The 19,589-nt window shown below is 40.7% G+C and overlaps 1 protein-coding gene across 2 annotated transcripts in view; it reads right to left on the reverse strand.

Moving 5' to 3' along the window:
* Positions 1-3,057: 3,057 nt before the first annotated feature.
* SPHKAP (SPHK1 interactor, AKAP domain containing) overlaps positions 3,058-19,589 on the reverse strand; it is a 207,270-nt gene continuing 190,738 nt past the window's right edge. For both annotated transcript variants that reach the window (XM_033959773.1, XM_033959772.1), the window contains exons 9-12: positions 12,133-12,219; positions 9,426-9,478; positions 7,045-7,229; positions 3,058-6,343 (exon numbers count right to left, since the gene is read on the reverse strand). In XM_033959773.1, coding sequence (XP_033815664.1) covers positions 6,200-6,343; positions 7,045-7,229; positions 9,426-9,478; positions 12,133-12,219 — 469 coding nt within the window. In that variant the 3' untranslated portion in view covers positions 3,058-6,199. The remainder of the gene's footprint in view (positions 6,344-7,044; positions 7,230-9,425; positions 9,479-12,132; positions 12,220-19,589) is intronic.

Genomic DNA, 19,589 nt, shown 5'->3' on the forward strand with positions numbered 1-19,589 from the left:
TACCCAATCTCCACCCCAGACCCCGCCCCCATAATAGTACTAATTGCACCTTGCACGTCCCGTGCCTCATCTGGAAGCCTTCTCTCTGATGTTGCAATGTCAGAGAGAAGGCTTCCGGTTCAGGTGCAGGATGCCCGTAGGAGCCACTGCCCGTGACTTTGTGCACTGAATCAGTTAGGAACAGGGAGCTGGCTCAAAGATAACGCCGCATCAATCGCAACGTGGACCGGCGGTTGAAGAGCACTGTTTTGGGCCTGATGCTTGTGTTGGCCCTGTGGACTGGCAGGAAATTTCTGTGGACCGGCACTGGTCCATGGTCGGGTGGTTGAAGAACACTGGTCTAGATGAGCTGGAGTGAGCTTCGACAGACTCCAGTAGATGCACAATACCGGACAGAGCTCTGGGTTTCTGGCCCAGAAATATCTAAGAAAAAGAACAACTTAAATTAAATCATTAAATTATAGAGAGTGTATGTTTGGGCAGACTGGATGGACTATTCAGATCTTTATCTGCCGTCATTTACTATGTTACTAGGAGCATTTAGCACTCCGGGCCCTGGTTAAAACCTCTATTGTGGCTTAGTGAAAGAGGGCCTACATTTGTTTAGTTAATGAAAATACACAGATGATTTGACAATTGACATAACTTCCTAATTTTTAGTGGAAAATTGTATATTAAATTACTGGAAGGCAATTTTTATTCTGTTAGGTAAGTAATCCTAATAATTTCTAACAGAATCCAGATATACCGTATTTATGGGCTATAGGATGAACCAGATCATAAGATACACCATGGCTTAGGAAGATTGTAGTGTGATAAATATGATGCATGAGAAAAACTGTTGATCGCCTCTTCCCAGTGGTGATAGTTTAAAGTCTGACATACTGCCTTTCACTACATTATCAATCAGGATGATTTATGGTCATCCCAGATCCCTTTCATAGTCTTCAGTGGATTTCTCCAGTTGCAGGCAGGTACTATCTAACCATAAGGCACAAAGCAATGGTCTGATAAACCCAACTTCCTTGATCGTATTTTCATGGACTGATGCACTGGGGTCTGGTGGTTCTTACTTGGGACAAGATGCTTTGCTGTGAGAATGTCAGCATGATAAGGATGGATTGATGAGCTTTTCCAGCATTAAAAATAACTATCTAATCTTGATGGATTAAAAACAGGATACTGGAATATTAAGAATGAGACATGTAGGGTGTACATTTTTAAAGACTTTTTCATATTTATATGCCTGTATACATTGTGTAAAATTTGTCTTATTAACTTACACAGACAAAAAGGAGAAAAAACGCTGCACCAAAATTAAGGTAAGCAAAAGATAGCAGAGAAGACCAAACCATCAACTTGGAAATACACTTCAATGAAATACACATGTAAGGTGGAACCAAGAAATGGACCTGTGTTTCAGATACAGAGCCTGCACCAGGAGTCTAAAGAATTCTCAAGATATTCTACTAATCAGTTGACTGAGAAGTGGACATCTATTGATGACATCTATGTCCTCTTTTGTGGCTGTGAAGACTTTGATCAAGATCAGCTTGTGTTATATAACTTTTCAGTCAACTGATTAGTGGACTATCTTAAGAATTCTTTGGACTCCTGATGCATGCTGAAACACAGTCCATGTCAGATTTGGTTTTGGTTTTACTTTACATGTGTATTTCAATAAAGTATATTTCCCAGCTTGACGATCTATTTTCTCTTTTATTAACTTACCCTATGTGTACAAGCACATGCTAAGAAAAGTAGGGGCTCGAAATTCAGCTGGCTGCAATCAAATAAGCATTTTGCTGACTGCCATTAGCACCAAACCTGGAAATTCAATGCTGGACCATGTTTGGGCACTGACAATGAATTTCCAAGTTGGTGGAGCCAGTTAAGAGGTAATTGGTTAAGTGTAGTATTCATAGGGTTCCCAATCTTCAAAAATATATGTAGGCTACTGCAGAATCCACAGTCCAACTTCTTATTCACACAAAAACTCTTTACAGATTTTATCACGGATCTCAAGTGTTCACAGTTATACCGCCACTAGAACAAGTCTCGGCGTATAACTAACAGTGAACTATCATCGGTCCATGAGTTTATATATAACTTTACTTTCTGTATTTTTGTAATTAGTATCTATTCATAGGTTTACCAGACATCTGGGAAAACCCAGACATGTCCCCTTTTTAAAGGAATGTTTGGGTTCCTGGATAGACTTTTCAAAACCCGGCAGTTTGTCAGTGTTTTGGAAAGCCCCGAGCTCCTGCTGTGACTAGAGAGTGTGTGGATAATGTTACACACATTCATGAATGCTGGAAGCCCTCTAAACACGGCCTGGAGGTCAGGGAAAAAGAGACAAGGTGTTTTGGGGTGGGGTTGGAGGCGGAACAGGGAGAGGCTGAGGGCGGAACAGGGTGGAGCTATGCATCCGGGTTTCTCCTTCTTTAAATATGGCAACATTAAGATTTCAGCATTTTACTAGCTAGGGTTTACTGCATACAAATAGGACTGACTTGTATGTGATCACATTAACTGGCCAAGTGCTGACTCTGCCTCCAGAATCCCCCAAAATGGGCAGTTTTGAGCTCAATGCTAGCCAGTTAAGTACCACTGAAAATGACTGGTTAGCCTCAACCAGGTGATTTATCCGGCCGAGAGCAGTTTCTTGCCAATTCAATTATATTGTATATCAACCCTTAGGTGTGCACTTGCATATCTCCTGAGTGTAAGAGTAGAGGTGGGGGGAAGAGTTTGGACTGAGGTTATAAAATACACACTTATGTTTACTACATATTGTGAACTCACAGGGACACGGACAGTACCTGCATATAATGTGTACAGCGCTATAGAAATATTTAGTAATACCCTGTTTCCCTGAAAATAAGCCCTAGCATGATTTTTAAAGATGTTCCTAATATAAGCCCTACCCCAAAAATAAATCCTAGCTAAGATCGACCCCCGAAGCCCCCCTCCCCCCCGAATGTCCCTGACACTCCCTGACTCCATCCCTGACTAGTGCTGCCTGATTTGCTGAAAAAATCAGACTCGTCGATTCAGCAACCCCGACCCACAATGCTTTAGGAGGCCTTGGAGCAGAGATATGTCAGTCTCACGGTGGGAGGGTCGGTGGGGTTCTGCTGCACAAGGGGATGGGTAAGAGAGGAGGAATGATGCTATACATGGGGGTGGGGAGAGAACGAAAAGAGAGGAAGAATTGGGATGGAGGAGAGGAAGGGAGAGATGATTGTTGTACATGAAAAAAATAAGACATACCTGAAAATAAGCCCTAGTGTGTTTTTTTTGGACCCAAAATTAATATAAGACACTATCTTATTTTCAGGGAAACCCGGTAGTAGTAGCAGCACTAGAGGTAACAATTACACCAGCTTCCTAACTACTGTAATATGCCTGGATGTTCTGTAGCCACCCTACTGATACTTTGACGTTGATTCTCCAAGGATTTCTCTATTTATGTTCATGAGTTTTTTAAAATTTTTGTTTTATAAATATATATATATGCATTATCTTGTAAACCATTTAGGTTTTAGATGGTATAGAGAATTTTTAAATAAATAAATATATATATGTATATCAATTCTATAGCGCTGAAAGGCGTACATAGCGCTGCACATTTTGACATTTAATAGACAGTCCCTGCTCGGAAGAGTTTACAATCTAACTCGGACACACAGACATGGCACATTGGCTTGGTGGATGCAGAATCTAAGGTGAGAGGAGTTAGAAGTTGAAAGCAGTCTCGAAGAGGTGGGATTTTAACTTTGACTGGAGATGGAGCCCACCGTAGGGGTTCAGGTAGTTTCATGTGTGCCCTTACTTCAGGTATTATATCAAATCTGACCATGACCATGATCCCAGCACCAAATCATATATTCCACTACAGACTAGGTCTAGAATTGTTTCCCCTCTTGTTGGCTCCTGAACCAGCTGTTCAATAAAGTAGTCCTTTTCATCAAGGAATTTTACCTCTATAGCATGCCTCCATGTTACATTTACCCAGTCAATGAGGTCATCAAAACCACCCATTATTGTATTATCCAGTTTGCTATCCTCCCTAATCTCTGATAACATTTCTGCATCTGTCTGTCCATCCCAGTCAGTTGGTTAGTAGTACACTCCTATCATTATTTACTATCCCTTCCTCTCCCTTACAGATCCTAAGTACTTGTCCCATGAGTTCTTTGTCTCTATTAGCTCCACCAGAAGGCCATTCTTGCATCCACCACCCTTTACATGCAGAAGTATTTCCTTAGATTACTCCTGATTCTACCTCCTTTTTCACTTTCATTCTATGCCCCATCATTCTATACCTTCCTTTCAATTGAAAGAGACTTGCCTTGTGTGCATTTACGCCGCCTATGTATTTAAATATCTCTATCATATCTCTCCTCTCCCGCCTTTCTTCCAAAGCATACATGTTGAGATCTTTAAGTCAGTCTCCATAATATGGACCACCAACTATTTTAGAAGCAACTGCTGGTCCAACTCCATCCTGTTTATGCCTCTTTGAAGGTGCAGTCTCCAGAATTGTACACAGTAATCTACATGAGGTCTCACCAGAGACTTACACTGAGACACTATCACCTCTATTTTTTTTCCTGCTGGTCTTTTTTTTTCTCCATGCTATGATACACAGCTCTAAGCCTCAAGACCATTGCTGCACTGACCTGACTAGGACCAGTGATGGGGAAGGTCTTTTCAAAATAGGGCATAAATCTCCTGGGGCTAGATATTCAGCCAATGGCAGTCAGCATTTTTATGTCTCCCGCTGGATGTTTTTCCATGTACTCAGTGCTGGGCCATGTCTGAGCATTGGCATTGAATATCTGGTTATATTTTAGGCTGTTTAAACTTATGCAGTTCACTGTGATGTTCATCCCTTAACTGCAAAAACTGAACCATTTAAAGATAGGACTGCTGTTTATGTGACTCAATATAAGCGGTTACCTTCTGTGGTTAAGGGCTGATTATCCCTTGGAATGCCCACATTAGCCAGTTTCGGCTTAGGCACTAAGCAGTTAAGTGCTGCTGAATATTCACGGACAAGCGATTTAAACAGCCAGAAGCCTCTCAGGGCCATTTCAATTGTTTTGGATTTTGGGTGGCAGGTAATTGAGAATGAAGGCAAATGGCACTGGATCCCAGCACTGGTTCTAAAGATAAAGGAGACAGGAGGAATTACAGGGCTCAAAGAAAAATGTAATCAATATTGGTGAAATTGCCCTAACTTGACAGACTGTTGTCATCCAGTTATATGTTCAACATTTTATTCCTCATACCTGTCAAAGATGGGTCTAAGTTGGGCCAGATTCAAACCTTAAAAGATGCTCATTTTAATAAGATTTAGGGGGCTGAGTCAATCGTGACCGTCCATCCATCTGGATATGAGCCAATTAGCATGTCACACAATATATGAATTTAAAAAGCAAGGAAATGCCTTTCTTCTCCCTCTCCCTCATGGCAGCCAAATAGATTGTTGCCTTCAATTATCAACAACAACCTTTCATTATTGTATCCATTGAAAAATCATGATTTCCAGCCTATCTCCTGTACAATTGCAATTTGGCAGGATAAAATTCCAGAGCACCTCGGTCCTGATTCTTTCAATCGTGAAGCCATGCAAAGAAATTAAAGAAAAAAGAAGAAGAAATATTCCCAGAGTGAGACAAAATGCTTATTATTTTTGTACCGTGAGAAAGCACTGCAGTGCAGACCACTAAACAATATTTGGCGATTTATGTGACTCAGAAATTTTTGTAGACAGCAGTCTTACCAGATAGTTGCAGTGCTTTTGCAATAGTGTATGTTCAGAAGCAAAAATTAATTTTTATAAAGTCTTTTAACAGAGATCGAGTCTTTTACTGTCTGAAACTGTACAAATATTAGACTATGAAAAATGCTATTAGGTTTGTATGGCACTACTCAATTGATATGAATAACATTCCAGAAAATAATTGATACAATACAACCTAGACCCTGTGTCAAGGAACTCTTATTAACTCACTAGAATTGCACAGTAATGTAATTGATAGTTGTGCCTGTGTTTGAATGGTTTGTTTGTTTGCTTGGTTTTGGAACATCTACAGTTACGGAATTTTCCTGAAAGTGATAGCATTACACATCGCACATCAAGTGAAGCTGGAGCCAAATAAGAAAACTCTGAACTACAAATGACTTCTTATTCCAGCTCAAGAAGCCAGTCGAAGAGACTTGGGGTGAATTCCTTGCTGCCTTCTTGAAGTTTGCAGTACTGTACCACCGCGTGAAAGATATCGGCCACCTTCCAGGACTTCTGATGAACTAAGCGCACAACATCCAGGAACTAGGTAAGAATGGGAACAAGAACATCATTTCATTAATTATATATTTTTACTTTTTATTATAGGAAAACCCATACGCATGAGAAGAGTATTGAGTTGATATTCAGCCTGCAGCAGAAAGTAGCTGGTAAGTAGCTTCCTGCTGCAGGCTGAACTAACCTCAGATATTCAGTACTGAAGCAAGCATGGCTCTTGGCATTGGATATCTAGGTATCTATTTATTTATTTGGTTCGTTTTATATCCCATCCTCTCCAACGAGCTCAGAACGGATAACCAAATTGGCATGCATAATGCATAGATAGATTATGAATTTAAAAGTGTACCCTTACTGGGTCCATCAAGTCCAGTAGCCTGTTCTCACAGTGGCCAATCCAGATCACTAGTACCTGGTCAAAACCCAAAGAGTAGCAACATTCCATGCTACCGATCCAGGGCAAGCAGAGGTTTCCCCTATGTCTTAATAACAGACTATGGACTTTTCCTCAAGGAATTTGTCCAAACCTTTCTTATAACCAGCTACGCTATCCGCTTTTACCAGAGCCTCTGGCAACGTGTTCCAGAACTTAACTATTCCTTGAATGCACTTGACTTGGTATCCCTGAAGCCCCTTTTTTGAACTTCAGATAGGGTGAGATATGGGGGACTTTGACCAGTCCTGGGGACACTGATGAGGGTAGAATCCTTGATATAAAGACTGTATACCTTTTCAATTCTGTTTTCCTGAGATTTCTTAAAGTAGATCGTTGGAATTCCAAGTTCAGAGGCAGCTACCCACTGCAAGGTGGTTCGCAGCTCTGCATCCACACAATCAGGATCCAGGTCAAAGTTTATTATCAGTGCATCTTTCTGACAGCTGACTGTTCCCACTGATAAGTCAGAGGTACACTCTTAAAAAAAATAAAAATAAAAAAATGAAGCAATATGAGATATGAATGTTCATTTTATATAGAATGCCAAGATGGACACTAAGATGTCTAGCTGAGATGTACTGAATTTCAGTGGCATTTTACAGAGGCTCTGCTGAACATGGAGCATTTTGCAAAATATCGATCCAAATGAGAACATATGAGAGGGCCTGTACATGCAGTAGAAGCAGACATTTTACAAATATACAGGTTGAAAAAGGGAACAGCATGAACTCGGCAGCTTCCACATTAAAATGCTGGCACTTCCACATAGAAGTGGCAATTTCAGAACTTCCATATGTGTCACTGTATCCTGGTATGTTCTATTTTACAAACTTAGGGCATGCGGTAAATGTGAAGGAGCCCACAGGTATGAAATAGTCTTCTTAGCATTTAGCTTGAGCTAATTCTGTTGCATGCACTAAGCTTCAGTAAAAGGGCCCTTTAGATAAGTAAGTTTAGACAATTAAGAAGTTAGACCACAATTTTTATTTTTCTTCCTTTTGGAGGCAGAAACAGAGCCCTAAGTCAGGGGTGTCCAATGTCGGTCCTCGAGGGCCGCAGTCCAGTCGGGTTTTCAGGATTTCCCCAATGAATATGCATGAGATCTATTTGCATGCACTGCTTTCAATGCATATTCATTGGGGAAATCCTGAAAACCCGACTGGACTGCAGCCCTCGAGGACCGACATTGGACACCCCTGCCCTAAGTGAAGCGAGCATTTTACAAAGGGAAGATACGTGTATATTTTTGTCCCATGCAAGGCACAAACTATGCCCCCAGCATGTCCCCTTTAAAGAGTAAATTCTATATATGTCACCTAAAAAAATTGGTGCTTAGCGCTATCCTATAGACTGCTTCCATGGTTAAGCGTGGTGTATAGAATTACATGTAGTCTATTGGTGCAACTAATATTTAGGCAGAGGCATTTAAGCCAATGAAAACCATGCCTAAATACCTATACCTAAGTTATGTGTGGATCAGGCATCTTATATAATAAAACCCTAAGCTGCGCATGCGCACTCCCACTGCGTGCGCCTGTTTTCCGTGAGCTGTAGGGACCCGCAGGTAGGAGTGCGCATGCGCGCTTAGGGTTCTGTTTTTCGTCCTGTTGTTCGGTCTGGCCTGCTCCTTGCTCGTCTTGCCCTATTGTATTTTTTAGTTGAAAGACGCGGCGGTGGCTCCTCTCACGATCCCCGCCTGTGTCGGATCAGGCATATTCTATAATAGTGCATATAACTTTTAGGAGTACCACGGCTCACTCATGCTCCTCCCATGGCCACACCCCCTTTTGAGATCCACGCACTAGAATTTACATGCTCCACTTTATAGAATGTGTCTAGAAAGTTGTGCACATGAATTCTAATTAGTGCCAACTAGTGCCTCTAATTGCTTGTTAATTGGCAATTATTGGTGCTGATTGGTTTGATAACCAATTAAGTTGCGTATGCAAATCTACCAAGAGCACATATTTGAATGCAGAACTTTGGGAGCAGTGTACAGAATCGGGAGGGGGGAATCTGCCTGGTGTAGATCTCTACATGGAAACAGAAGCTTTATGAAAACACCATTTACAGCTTTCTGTAATCTTTATATGCAAATGTTACTATATGTCTAAAATAACCCCCCTATATTTCATATGACAAGAATTCAAAATAGAGAATGACACGGGGACAAATTTTTTCCCATCCCTGCAGGAACTCAATATCCCCATCCTATCCCTATGTGTTTTGTTGCTGTCGCTGTCCCTGCCCTATTCCTTAACCGCACAAGCCTCGGACACATAGGATTTTAAAGTGTTTGAGGCTTGTGCAGATGAGGACGGAGCTTAGGCATTGGTGGAATGAGGCATTATGACATCACAGTCTGAGCTCTAGAATGTTGCTACTTAGGATTTTAAAGTGTTTGAGGCTTGTGCAGATGAGGACGGAGCTTAGGCATTGGTGGAATGAGGCATTATGACATCACAGTCTGAGCTCTAGAATGTTGCTACTTAGGATTTTAAAGTGTTTGAGGCTTATGCAGTTGAGGGCAGAGCTTGCAAGAATGGGGCAGGGACAAGAAAAGAACTCATGGAGACGGGACGGGAAAATGAGTTCCCGTGTGGATGGGGAAAATTTTGTCCTCATGTCATTCTCTAATTCAAAGCCAAACAAATGATAAATTAGCAGGCTTACCATCTAAATTTTCTTGCTGCTCCTTAGGGAATTCCTTCTTTTCTACTAAATCACTTCATGAGAAGTAAAATAAGAACAGTTTTAGAGATACAAAAAAAAAAAAAAAAAAGAAAATTACAAATCCCCCCCCCCCCCCGGACAAAACCACAGTAGAGGTTTCTACTGCGGTCCGGAGTGCAAAATGCTCTGATGCACATAGAATTCCTATGAGCACGGGAGCAGCATCGGAGCTTTTAGCAGCCTGGGCTGCAGTAGAAACCTCTACCACGGCTTAGTAAAAGAGGGCCAATGTAACAAAATGCAGAGTGTATAAATTGTTTTCAAATAACTTTAGCAGTCCTGAAATTTTAGAAAGAGTTTGCAAGTACAAATACATTTTTAAAAATTCTATTCTTTTGTTTCCTTTTCCTCTCATTTAGTTTAGTTCCTTTTTCCGTGCTTGCAAAATAACCAATAACAAAAAGCAAAGTATTGCTTGTTTCCCCCCCCCCCCCCCATTATTTTATTTAGTAAACATTAGGAAACAATATTGGAAATGTTATTCTCATTTCCTATATAATTTCAAATGGTCGTAGATTTGTGGAACAGTCTCCCGGAAGAGATGGTGGAGACATAGACTGTGTCTGAATTCAAGAAGCCATGGGATAGGCACATGGGATTTCTTAGAGAGAGAAAGAGATAATGGTTACTGCGGTTGGGCAGACTGGATGGGACATTTGGCCTTTATCTGCCATCATGTTTCTATGTTTCTATAACCATAAAGTTCTATGACATCACAATGCAAGTATAAAGAGCCTTAACCAATAGGGAGTGGAGGAGATAGTGGATGCTGTGGATGGGCCATTTGGCCGTTATCTACCATCATGTTTCTATATTCCCTGACATAGATGCATAGAAAAATGAAGGCACATAAAAACCTAATTATGCCATGTACTATCCCTTCCTCTACCTTAGAGATCCAAGCTTTCTTGGAATCAGATACATTTTTCATCGCCACTATTTCCACTGGGAGGTGGTTCCATGGATTCACCACTCTTTCTGTGATGAAGTATTTCCTTAGGTTACTTCTGAGACTATTCCCTTTCACCATCATCCCATGCCCTCTTATTCCAGAGTTACCTTTCAGATGAAAGAGACTCGCCTCATGTGCTTTTATGCCACACAGGTATTTAAATGTCTCTATCATATTTTCCCTCTCCTGCCTTTCTTCCAAAGTACAGAAAAATCACTCTTGTAGTGTTTATAAATGTGCTATATTAGTAATTCATAACTTGTTACTAAGTTTTACGCTCAGAATCATGGAGGCAAAAACTGGGGAAAACCCCAAAGCTATTGCCTCACCGCCCAATCATCGCGTATGTAAAGGTGAACGGAATTTCAAATATATAAACTTATAACATGCCACTAGGGCTAAGCTTGTGTACGTCTAGTTGGAAAAGAACAGCAAACAGCAAGCTATAAGATAAGTTTGCTGTTCTTTTCCAACTAGACGTACACAAGCTTAGCCCTAGTGGTACGTTATAAGTTTATATATTTGGAATTCCGTTCACCTTTACATACGCGATGATTGGGCGGTGAGGCAATAGCTTCGGGGTTTTCCCCAGTTTTTGCCTCCATGATTCTGAGCGTAAAACTTAGTAACAAGTTATGAATTACTAATATAGCACTTTTATAAACAGTACAAGAGTGATGTTTCTGTATTTTAAATACCTTCCTTCATCATTCGACTTGTGAACAACTCAAGTGCATTGCCCCTATTTTTGTGTTGTTTCTTCCAAAGTATGCATAAGTCTGTCCCTAGACATTTTATGATGAAGACCACCAATCATTTTAGTAGCCATTCTCTTGACTAACTCCATCCTTTTTATATTTTTTGAAGGTGCGGTTTCCAGAATTGTACACAATATTCTAAATGAAGTCTCCCCGGAGCCTTATACAAGGGCATCATTACCTCCTTTTTCCTATTGGGCATTCCTCTCCCTGTGGTCCAAACATCCTTCTAGCTTTCGCCATCACCTTTTCTATCTGTTCTGCCACCTTAAGATCATCACATATGGTCACACTCATAAGTCCAGCTCCTCTTTTGTGTTCTTCACCCCCCTCCCTCTAATCTGTACCATTCCTTTCACTCTGTCTTATAGGGTTCTTTCAAACAATTCCACAGGGCTCCCAGTCTACTATGAGTCCACAGTTGCAGGAAGGATGGCAAAATCTGGCTCCTCCTGTGGAATTTTCCCATTCCCAGTGGCTGGGGCTTTAGCAGTGGTGGAAATGTCAGTGGGAAGGAGGACAGTAGTTGCTCAGGTCATGTTCTCCTTTGCTGCTCACAGTTTGTATCATACAATGGAGGAGTAGCCTATTGGTTAAAGCAGTAGGTTGAGAATTTGGGAAGCCTGGTACAAATCTCACCGTGGCTCCTTGTGATCATGGGCAAGTCACTTAATCCTTCATTACTTCAGGTACATAGTTAAACTTTGTATAAGCAGCCCAGTAAAACTCATCTGTAAGTGCCAGTGTCAACATAGAAGGTATACAGTTGGTCTGTACTGTATATTGGGTGCTAAATTTTTTTTTTTTTTTAACAGATTCTTCAAATGAGAACGATACTGTAGTGTGTCAATTGCAATGATGTGTTGATTAAGATAAATGTTATCTGTTAGCTAATAAGCCACTTTTGTGTACTGGACATCATCTTCTGTCTACTTACTTAATTACTGTAGAAGGCTGCGTGATTTCTTGATAAACCTCCAAGTCCATAATGCCAAGACTGCTGGAGGTGCTGCTGTTACCATTGCTAATAAAGTGAAAAATAAAAAGAAGAAATATTAATGCCAATAAGCACCATCTGTCCTTTATACTGACATTAAATTTGGCTAGTATTCATTTTATAAGCATGAGGGTGGTTTGAAAAGTTTGGTAAAAATACAAGTTACACAAGGTAGTCTCCATTGAGGGCTATATACTGAATCCAGCAAGTTTCCAGTTTTGTTGTAAGCTATTTTTCCTACGATATGAAAAAAAAATGGACAGTCACAGGACTAAGGGTATAAACCCTTGATGGAGACTATGGTATCCTTTTACTAAGGATCCAATGAACAACATTTATTAACTACTAGCTGATGACCCGGCGTTGCACGGGTATTTAATTATAGCAATAACACAGTAAATGGATTCAAATAAAGATACTTTATAGTGGTGAATGAAATTATATTTTTACAGCTTTATAAAAAGTACAATAATCAAATTATAATGCGAAATATTTGACAAAATGAATACAATACAACAAACACAAAACTTGATTATAAACAACATTTTTAGTTTCACCTCCAGGAGCAAGAACATATAAATTCTTGGGTGAAGAGACCCCCAGAACATATCACCCCAGGTAGTGAGGGATCTGCATACCAAGTTTCGTTCAAATCGGTCCCACAGCTTTTTACATTTTTCCCATTGACTTGAATGGGTGAAATCTGAAGTTATGTTTGTAGCTCCGCCCACGTGTGCAGTTGGGCTGCGAGACCCCCAGAACATATCATCCCGGGTAGTGAGGGATCCGCATACCAAGTTTCGTTCAAATCGGGCAAGCCGGTTTTGCGGAGGCAGTTTTTACATTTTTTCCATTGACATGAATGGGTGAAATCTGATTTTCTGTTTGTAGCTCCGCCCAGGTGTGCAGGTTGGCCGCGATACCCCCAGAACATATCACCCCGGGTAGTGAGGGATCCGCATACCAAGTTTCGTTCAAATCGGGCAAGCCGGTTTTGCGGAGGCAGTTTTTACATTTTTTCCATTGACATGAATGGGTGAAATCTGATTTTCTGTTTGTAGCTCTGCCCAGGTGTGCAGGTTGGCCGCGATACCCCCAGAACATATCACCCCAGGTAGTGAGGGATCTGCATACCAAGTTTCGTTCAAATCGGGCAAGCCGTTTTTGCGTTGGCAGCTGTTTTACATTTTTTCCATTGACATGAATGGGTGAAATCCGATTATCTGTTTGTAGCTCCGCCCACGTGTGCAGGTGGGCCGCGAGACCCCCAGAACATATCACCCCGGGTAGTGAGGGATCTGCATCCCAAGTTTCGTTCAAATCGGTCAAGCCGTTTTTGCGTGATCGCGGCACATACATACATACATCCGATTTTATATATATAGATTCCTTCGCTTAAGATCATTAATACTAGACAACAGTTTATTTTTTCAGTAACTGCCCCACAGACTTGGAACTCCCTCCCAATTTAATTGCGAAAGGAGCAGGATCTAGAAAAATTTAAAAGTAATCTAAAAACATTTCTTTTTAAAGATGCCTTTGGTGCTTAATTTACTACTCCTTAGGCCAAAGACTTTACTGTATTAAACTATGTTTTTACTTGTCTTCCTTTTGTACTTTTCCTCTGTATTACTTTTCTATATTGAATTGTATTTCACAATCCCTTTTTACCTTATGTTCCCAAAATGATGTGTTAGTTTTTAACCCAATGTTATTATTTAAAGTGTGTACCGTACTGTTTTTTATTGAATGTATTTTAAATTGTTCATCGCTTTGAAATATGATTAAGCGATTAATCAAGAGAATTATTAAACTTGAAACTTGAAACTAAGGTGTGCTAACTGATTTAGCACGCGCTAAATGCTAAGGCACCCATAGAACATAATGGGCACCTTAGCATTTAGCGTACGCTAATCTTTAGCATGCGCTAAATCAATTAGCGCATGCTAAACCGGTAAGTGCGTCTTAGTAAAAGGACCCCTATGTTATTTAATTTGCTCTTTTTTTTTTTTACCAAACTTTTCACACCACCCTTGTACAAACAACCTAATGTTATCTCATAAACTGAGTACTTGCTCTGCCCCTTAAGTTCTGTTTCCATGGGTAAAACTGTGTGGTTGCCATACTAGTCCACAAAAGAAAAGTTTGTTTAAATGGGTTAGTTTTAAGTTTATAATTTGGTGACGGGACAAAAGCGCGTCGACATTGGAGCGCAGACAATTCGACGCAAGACCCCAGCACACCGCCAAAAAACTTACTTTTACAGGGGTGTGTGGGGGGGAACCCCCCACTTTACTTCATAGTCTTTGCGCTGCTGTTGGGGGGGTGGGGATGCAACCCCCCACATTATAGAGAAAACTTAACTTTTTCCTAAAAAATCGGGAAAAACTTAAGTTTACTCTATAATGGATGGTTCCAACCCCCAACCCCTTCCAACGGCAGCGCGAAGAGTATGAAGTAAACTGGGAGGCTTCCCCACTCACATCCCGCGTCGTAGCTCTTTAAAAGTAAGTTTTTTGGCGGTGCGCTCTTGCACAGAATTGTCTGCACTCCAATGTCGGCATGCTGAAGTCTCACGCACGAATGACTATGAACCTATAATTTGCAGATAGTAATGATGGTGACTTGAGTAGGGGAGTTTGTATGTGTTATTATATGTTTATGCATTTTTATTTTAGTTGCTACCCCTCCCGGAGAAGCCTCTGTGGCAAAACTCAGGTCTGGGTAGAGGAGCAATGACCAATTTTTGAAGCACGGGTGATGATATATAACTTGGAATAGTCCTCCTGCTGAGCCGCATTGGAGCAATTGGTGAACTGCAATTGCTGATCAGTTGGGACCTCCACTATCCCTTGGAAAATCAGATAAGTGTAGCTTAAAATTTTTTTAAAAAAAATAGATATTAATTATTGAAGAAAGTTTTTTAAAAAGTGGTGAATGCCATGTGTGGAGTAATCTAGGGATAGGAAGAGTGCGATGATGGTTCCAGACTTACCTTTAAGCGGCTCTGTTGAAGGAGACGTGGACACTGGGCACTTTTCACATAAATTCACATAGGGCTCCTTTTACTATGCTGCGCTAGCGGTTTTAGCGCGCGCTTAACATGCATGCTACAATGCCACGTGTGCTAGACACTAATGCCTCAATAGAGTTGGTGTTAGTTTTTCCGTGTAGCAAGGGGGTTAGCGTACGCTAGAAACGCTACCGCAGTTTAGTAAAAGGAGCCCATAGTATTTGCAAACATATATATATCTTTATATATCTTTTTTATTTATTTATTATTTTTTCTTTATTTGAAAAAGTATTTCTTCATGCTTTATGCGATAGGTTAAAAATGTTTGGGCATAGTACGGGAATTTCATGTATAATTGGTTGAAAATAAAAGTTAACAACTTTACCCCATCTCTCCAAGACTACAAACTAAACTGAAACACCAAAGGCTGGGTACAGTTGAAATTGTTCCATGGGTGCTGGTGAGAAACATGGATGCCAGCAGTATTCAATTCAGTTTCTTATCATTTGTAGTCTGCTCACTCCCAATAAGTTAAGGGAGGATTAACAATGAAGAAGTCAACAAATCTTATTGGAAATTATAATTTCAATATTGCTACAATATAGTGTGAGAAGGACAGAAGGTAGAATTAATTTTACTGACTTCCTAAGTATTTTGGGAATAGAGAGGTTTCCAAAAATTTCTATTTTTTGGAATAGAAAGATTTCTTGGAATAGAAAGGTTTCCAAAAATTTGTGGGAAAGAATATCAGAAGACTGTGGGCTGTAAAGGAAGTTTATTCCAGATTTTACTGGATTGGAAGATGAAAATTATAATGGATATTTTTAACTGAAGAGAAAGTCAAGATTTGATATTTAAAAAATTGTGAAACAGTAATTGCATACGATGTGGAACAAATTGAAAAAGATATTCAGATTTCAAGTCATTCAAGATATTAAAGACTATGGGGCTCATAATCGAAAGAGAAAAACGTCCAAAAACCAGCCTAAGTCGAACATTATCCAAATATGTCCAAGTACCGATAATAAAAACGGGTTTTGCACGTATTTCTAAATGACCTAGGCCTTCATAGTGCCGCTGAATGACCAAAGGTAAACGGGGCATTTCAGGAAGAGTGTTAAGGGCGGGAGTTGGGCGAGACGTGGGCCAGCTTAGACTTAGTTGTAAGTTATACAGCCCAGGATCGACGAAACTTGGACATTGTGACTTAGACCATGTAAAACGTAGTCTAAGTCACAAAAACCCACTTAAAGTCACCAGATAAGCACTGCAAACACATAAAACAGACCCCCCACACACTACCCCAGTGATCACCAACCCCCCCACCCCCATAAAAATATTAATCACACCTTTAAAATTCAGCCTCCAGACCATCATCACCTGGCAGCCTGGCATAGGAAAGCCTAGTCGTCCGGTTCATAGTCAGATGCGTTTTCTGAGCACATATACATATAACCATAGTAACGACAATGCATTCACGTGACTTATATTCAAAGCACACAGAGGCTAGGTAACCATAGTGATAAAAATGCACTTGCAAAACACCGATGAATGTGCGCGTGATTGTATTCTCTGCCATTTGTGGTGCGCTCAATTGTCTTGCGCTCAATTGACCTGCGGTGAATTGTCATTGCGCTCAATTGTTGTTGCGCTCAATTGACCTGCACTGAATTGTTGTTACGCTGAATTGTCGTTGCGCTGAATTGTCGTTGTGCTGAATTGTCTTGCGCGCAGTTGTTGTTGCGCTCAATTGTCTTTGTGTATTTGTCCGCGCGCCTTTGTCTTGCGCGCATTTGACTTGCCACCAGTCGTCCAGCACAGAGGCGGCTTAAGCCGTCTTGAGGGTGGGTTTGAGACTCATGGAGAGGAGGACCCATGTCTATAAGCTCCTGTAATCACTGCATTGATATTTAAACATGTGCACTGCCCTATACACCCCCAAAACTCTTTTTTACTGGCATATAAGTGGCTCCTGCAGCCATAAGGGCTATTAGGGTGGTACATAAGTGGTTCTAGGGCAGGGGTGTCCAATGTCGGTCCTCGAGGGCCACAATCCAGTCGGGTTTTCAGGATTTCCCCAATGAATATGCATGAGATCTATTAGCATACAATGAAAGCAGTGCATGCAAATAGACCTCATGTATATTCATTGGGGAAATCCTGAAAATCCGACTGGACTGCGGCCGTCGAGGACCGACATTGGACACCCCTGGTCTAGGGGATTCTGGAAGTGGTTTGGGGAGCTCACCATGACCTATAAGGGAGCTGTAGTGAGGAGAAGACATGGCACCCTCTTTGTGACGTTCACAGCAGTGCCCTATAAGGTACCCCACTATTTAGGTGCCATGTCTGGGTATTCAGTCCATCACTTTGCAGATCCCTCCCATGTCCAACAGGGCTTGTTCTAGGCGTTTTTGACTTGGATGAAAAGTTGGATGAAAATGTGGTATAAAGATGGATAATTTAGTGGCTTGGACGATCAGATCAGCAGGACGTATTGTTAGACGATTTTCGAAACAAAAAAAAATTTGGACGTATTTTGCGAAAATGTGTCCTAGGCTGTTTTTTACTTTGGATGACTTGAGACTTAGACGAAAACGGACTTAGATGTCCCTTTCGATTATGCCCTTCTATGCATTCAATTTAAAACCAAATACAAGCTTGAATAGACAACCAATGAAGTTGATTCATTAATGGAGAAGCCAAAAATAAATTTAACTCTTGTATTTTTTTTAATAATGGAAGATTATACTGTAATTTAGCAGGAATCCCTACATATAACAGAGTAACACAGTAAATGATGGCAGAAAAAAGAAACTCATGATCTATCCAATCTGCCCAATAAGGTGACTAGAGCCCCACCCACGGGAGGGGAAAGCACCACACTGGAAATGTCAAACCTTTACCTATCTCTTCTCAGACACAGACCATATAAGTCTGTCTGGCATCGGCCTCTGTTCTCCCATGCTGGATTGGGTCACTTTTCTTTGTTTCTTGCTATTTGCAGGACAGACCATTCATGTCCCCCAATTCTATATATGGTACCTAAAAAATCAGCACCAATCAGAATGGTGCGTAGTACAATTCTTTAAAAGGCACTCACCATATAAAGGATCTTGCTTAGCGCCTGTATGTGTGATTAATATTTAAGTGTATCCATTTAGACCAATGAAAATCAAGTTTAAATACCTGCGCCTAAGTTGTGCGCAGATTGGGTGTATTCTATAACAGTGCACCTAACTTTTAGGAACATCCATGATCCACCCATGCTCTTTCCTTGGTCATGATCCTTTTGAGATTTGCGAACTAGAATTTACAAGCACCACTTTACAAAGTGCACTTAGAAAGTTGTGCGTGAAACTTCTCATTAGTGCCAGTGTCTTCAGGTGCTAATTGCCAATTATCGGTGCTGATTAGCTTGTTAAACAATTAAGTAGTGCGTGCAGATCTGTTTATGTGAACTGTGGAAGTCCCGTGGTTCACATAAACAGTCAATTATAAGCAGTCAGAGGAGGAGGAAATGACCCAATGTGCAGCAGTTTACTTCCTCCTCCTGCCACGCAATCTATGAAGATGATGGGGGAGCCAGCTCCAGGAGTACAATGTAGGGGGGAGGTGACAGAGAAATGGGAATATACCATTGGGGAGGGTGGGAGGGGACAAAGGTCAGTGTGCCATTGGGGAGGTTGAGGGAGGCTGAAGTTTGAAGAAGAAAATAGGAGGACATTTTGGGCCTTAGGATAGGGAAATTCTGTGCAAAAATACTACAAATAAACAACACAGAATTTAGCTGAATTTTCAAACCTTTTGCACAGAATTCCCCTAGGAGTAAAGTGTAAATGCGCTACGATCTAAATTCTCTATAGGTTGTCTAATGGACACTTATTTGCCCTGCTTATTTTATTTATTGATTAGGATTTATTTACCATCTTTTTGAAGGAGGTGTACAGCAAGAATAAATCAAATATAAGCAACAGACAGCAGTGAAAAAAAAAATATTCAGATTACAATTCAAAATAAGGCATAGTATGTTATATTACAATGTAAACACAATGTGTGATAAAACATTTTAATAGAAAGCATAGGGTGCAAGCAAACAAGGTGTATATACGAGAGATAGAATAACAGAGTGTAGAGTGCTGATAACGCTAAAGAAATAATAAATAGTAGTAGTAGTAAGTTAGGAAATCAGGGACTGATTTGAAGAAAGTTGCACATGGGCTCAGACTGGTCGCCGTACCTTAAGAAGGACATGGCGTTACTCGAGAGGTTTCAGAGGAGAGCGACACGTCTGATAAAAGGGATGGAAAACCTTTCATACGCTGAGAGATTGGTGAAACTGGGTCTCTTTTCCCTGGAGAAGAGGAGACTTAGAGAGGGGATA

Source organism: Geotrypetes seraphini, chromosome 9, assembly GCF_902459505.1.
Source record: "Geotrypetes seraphini chromosome 9, aGeoSer1.1, whole genome shotgun sequence".
Classification (NCBI taxonomy): Eukaryota; Metazoa; Chordata; class Amphibia; order Gymnophiona; family Dermophiidae; genus Geotrypetes; species Geotrypetes seraphini.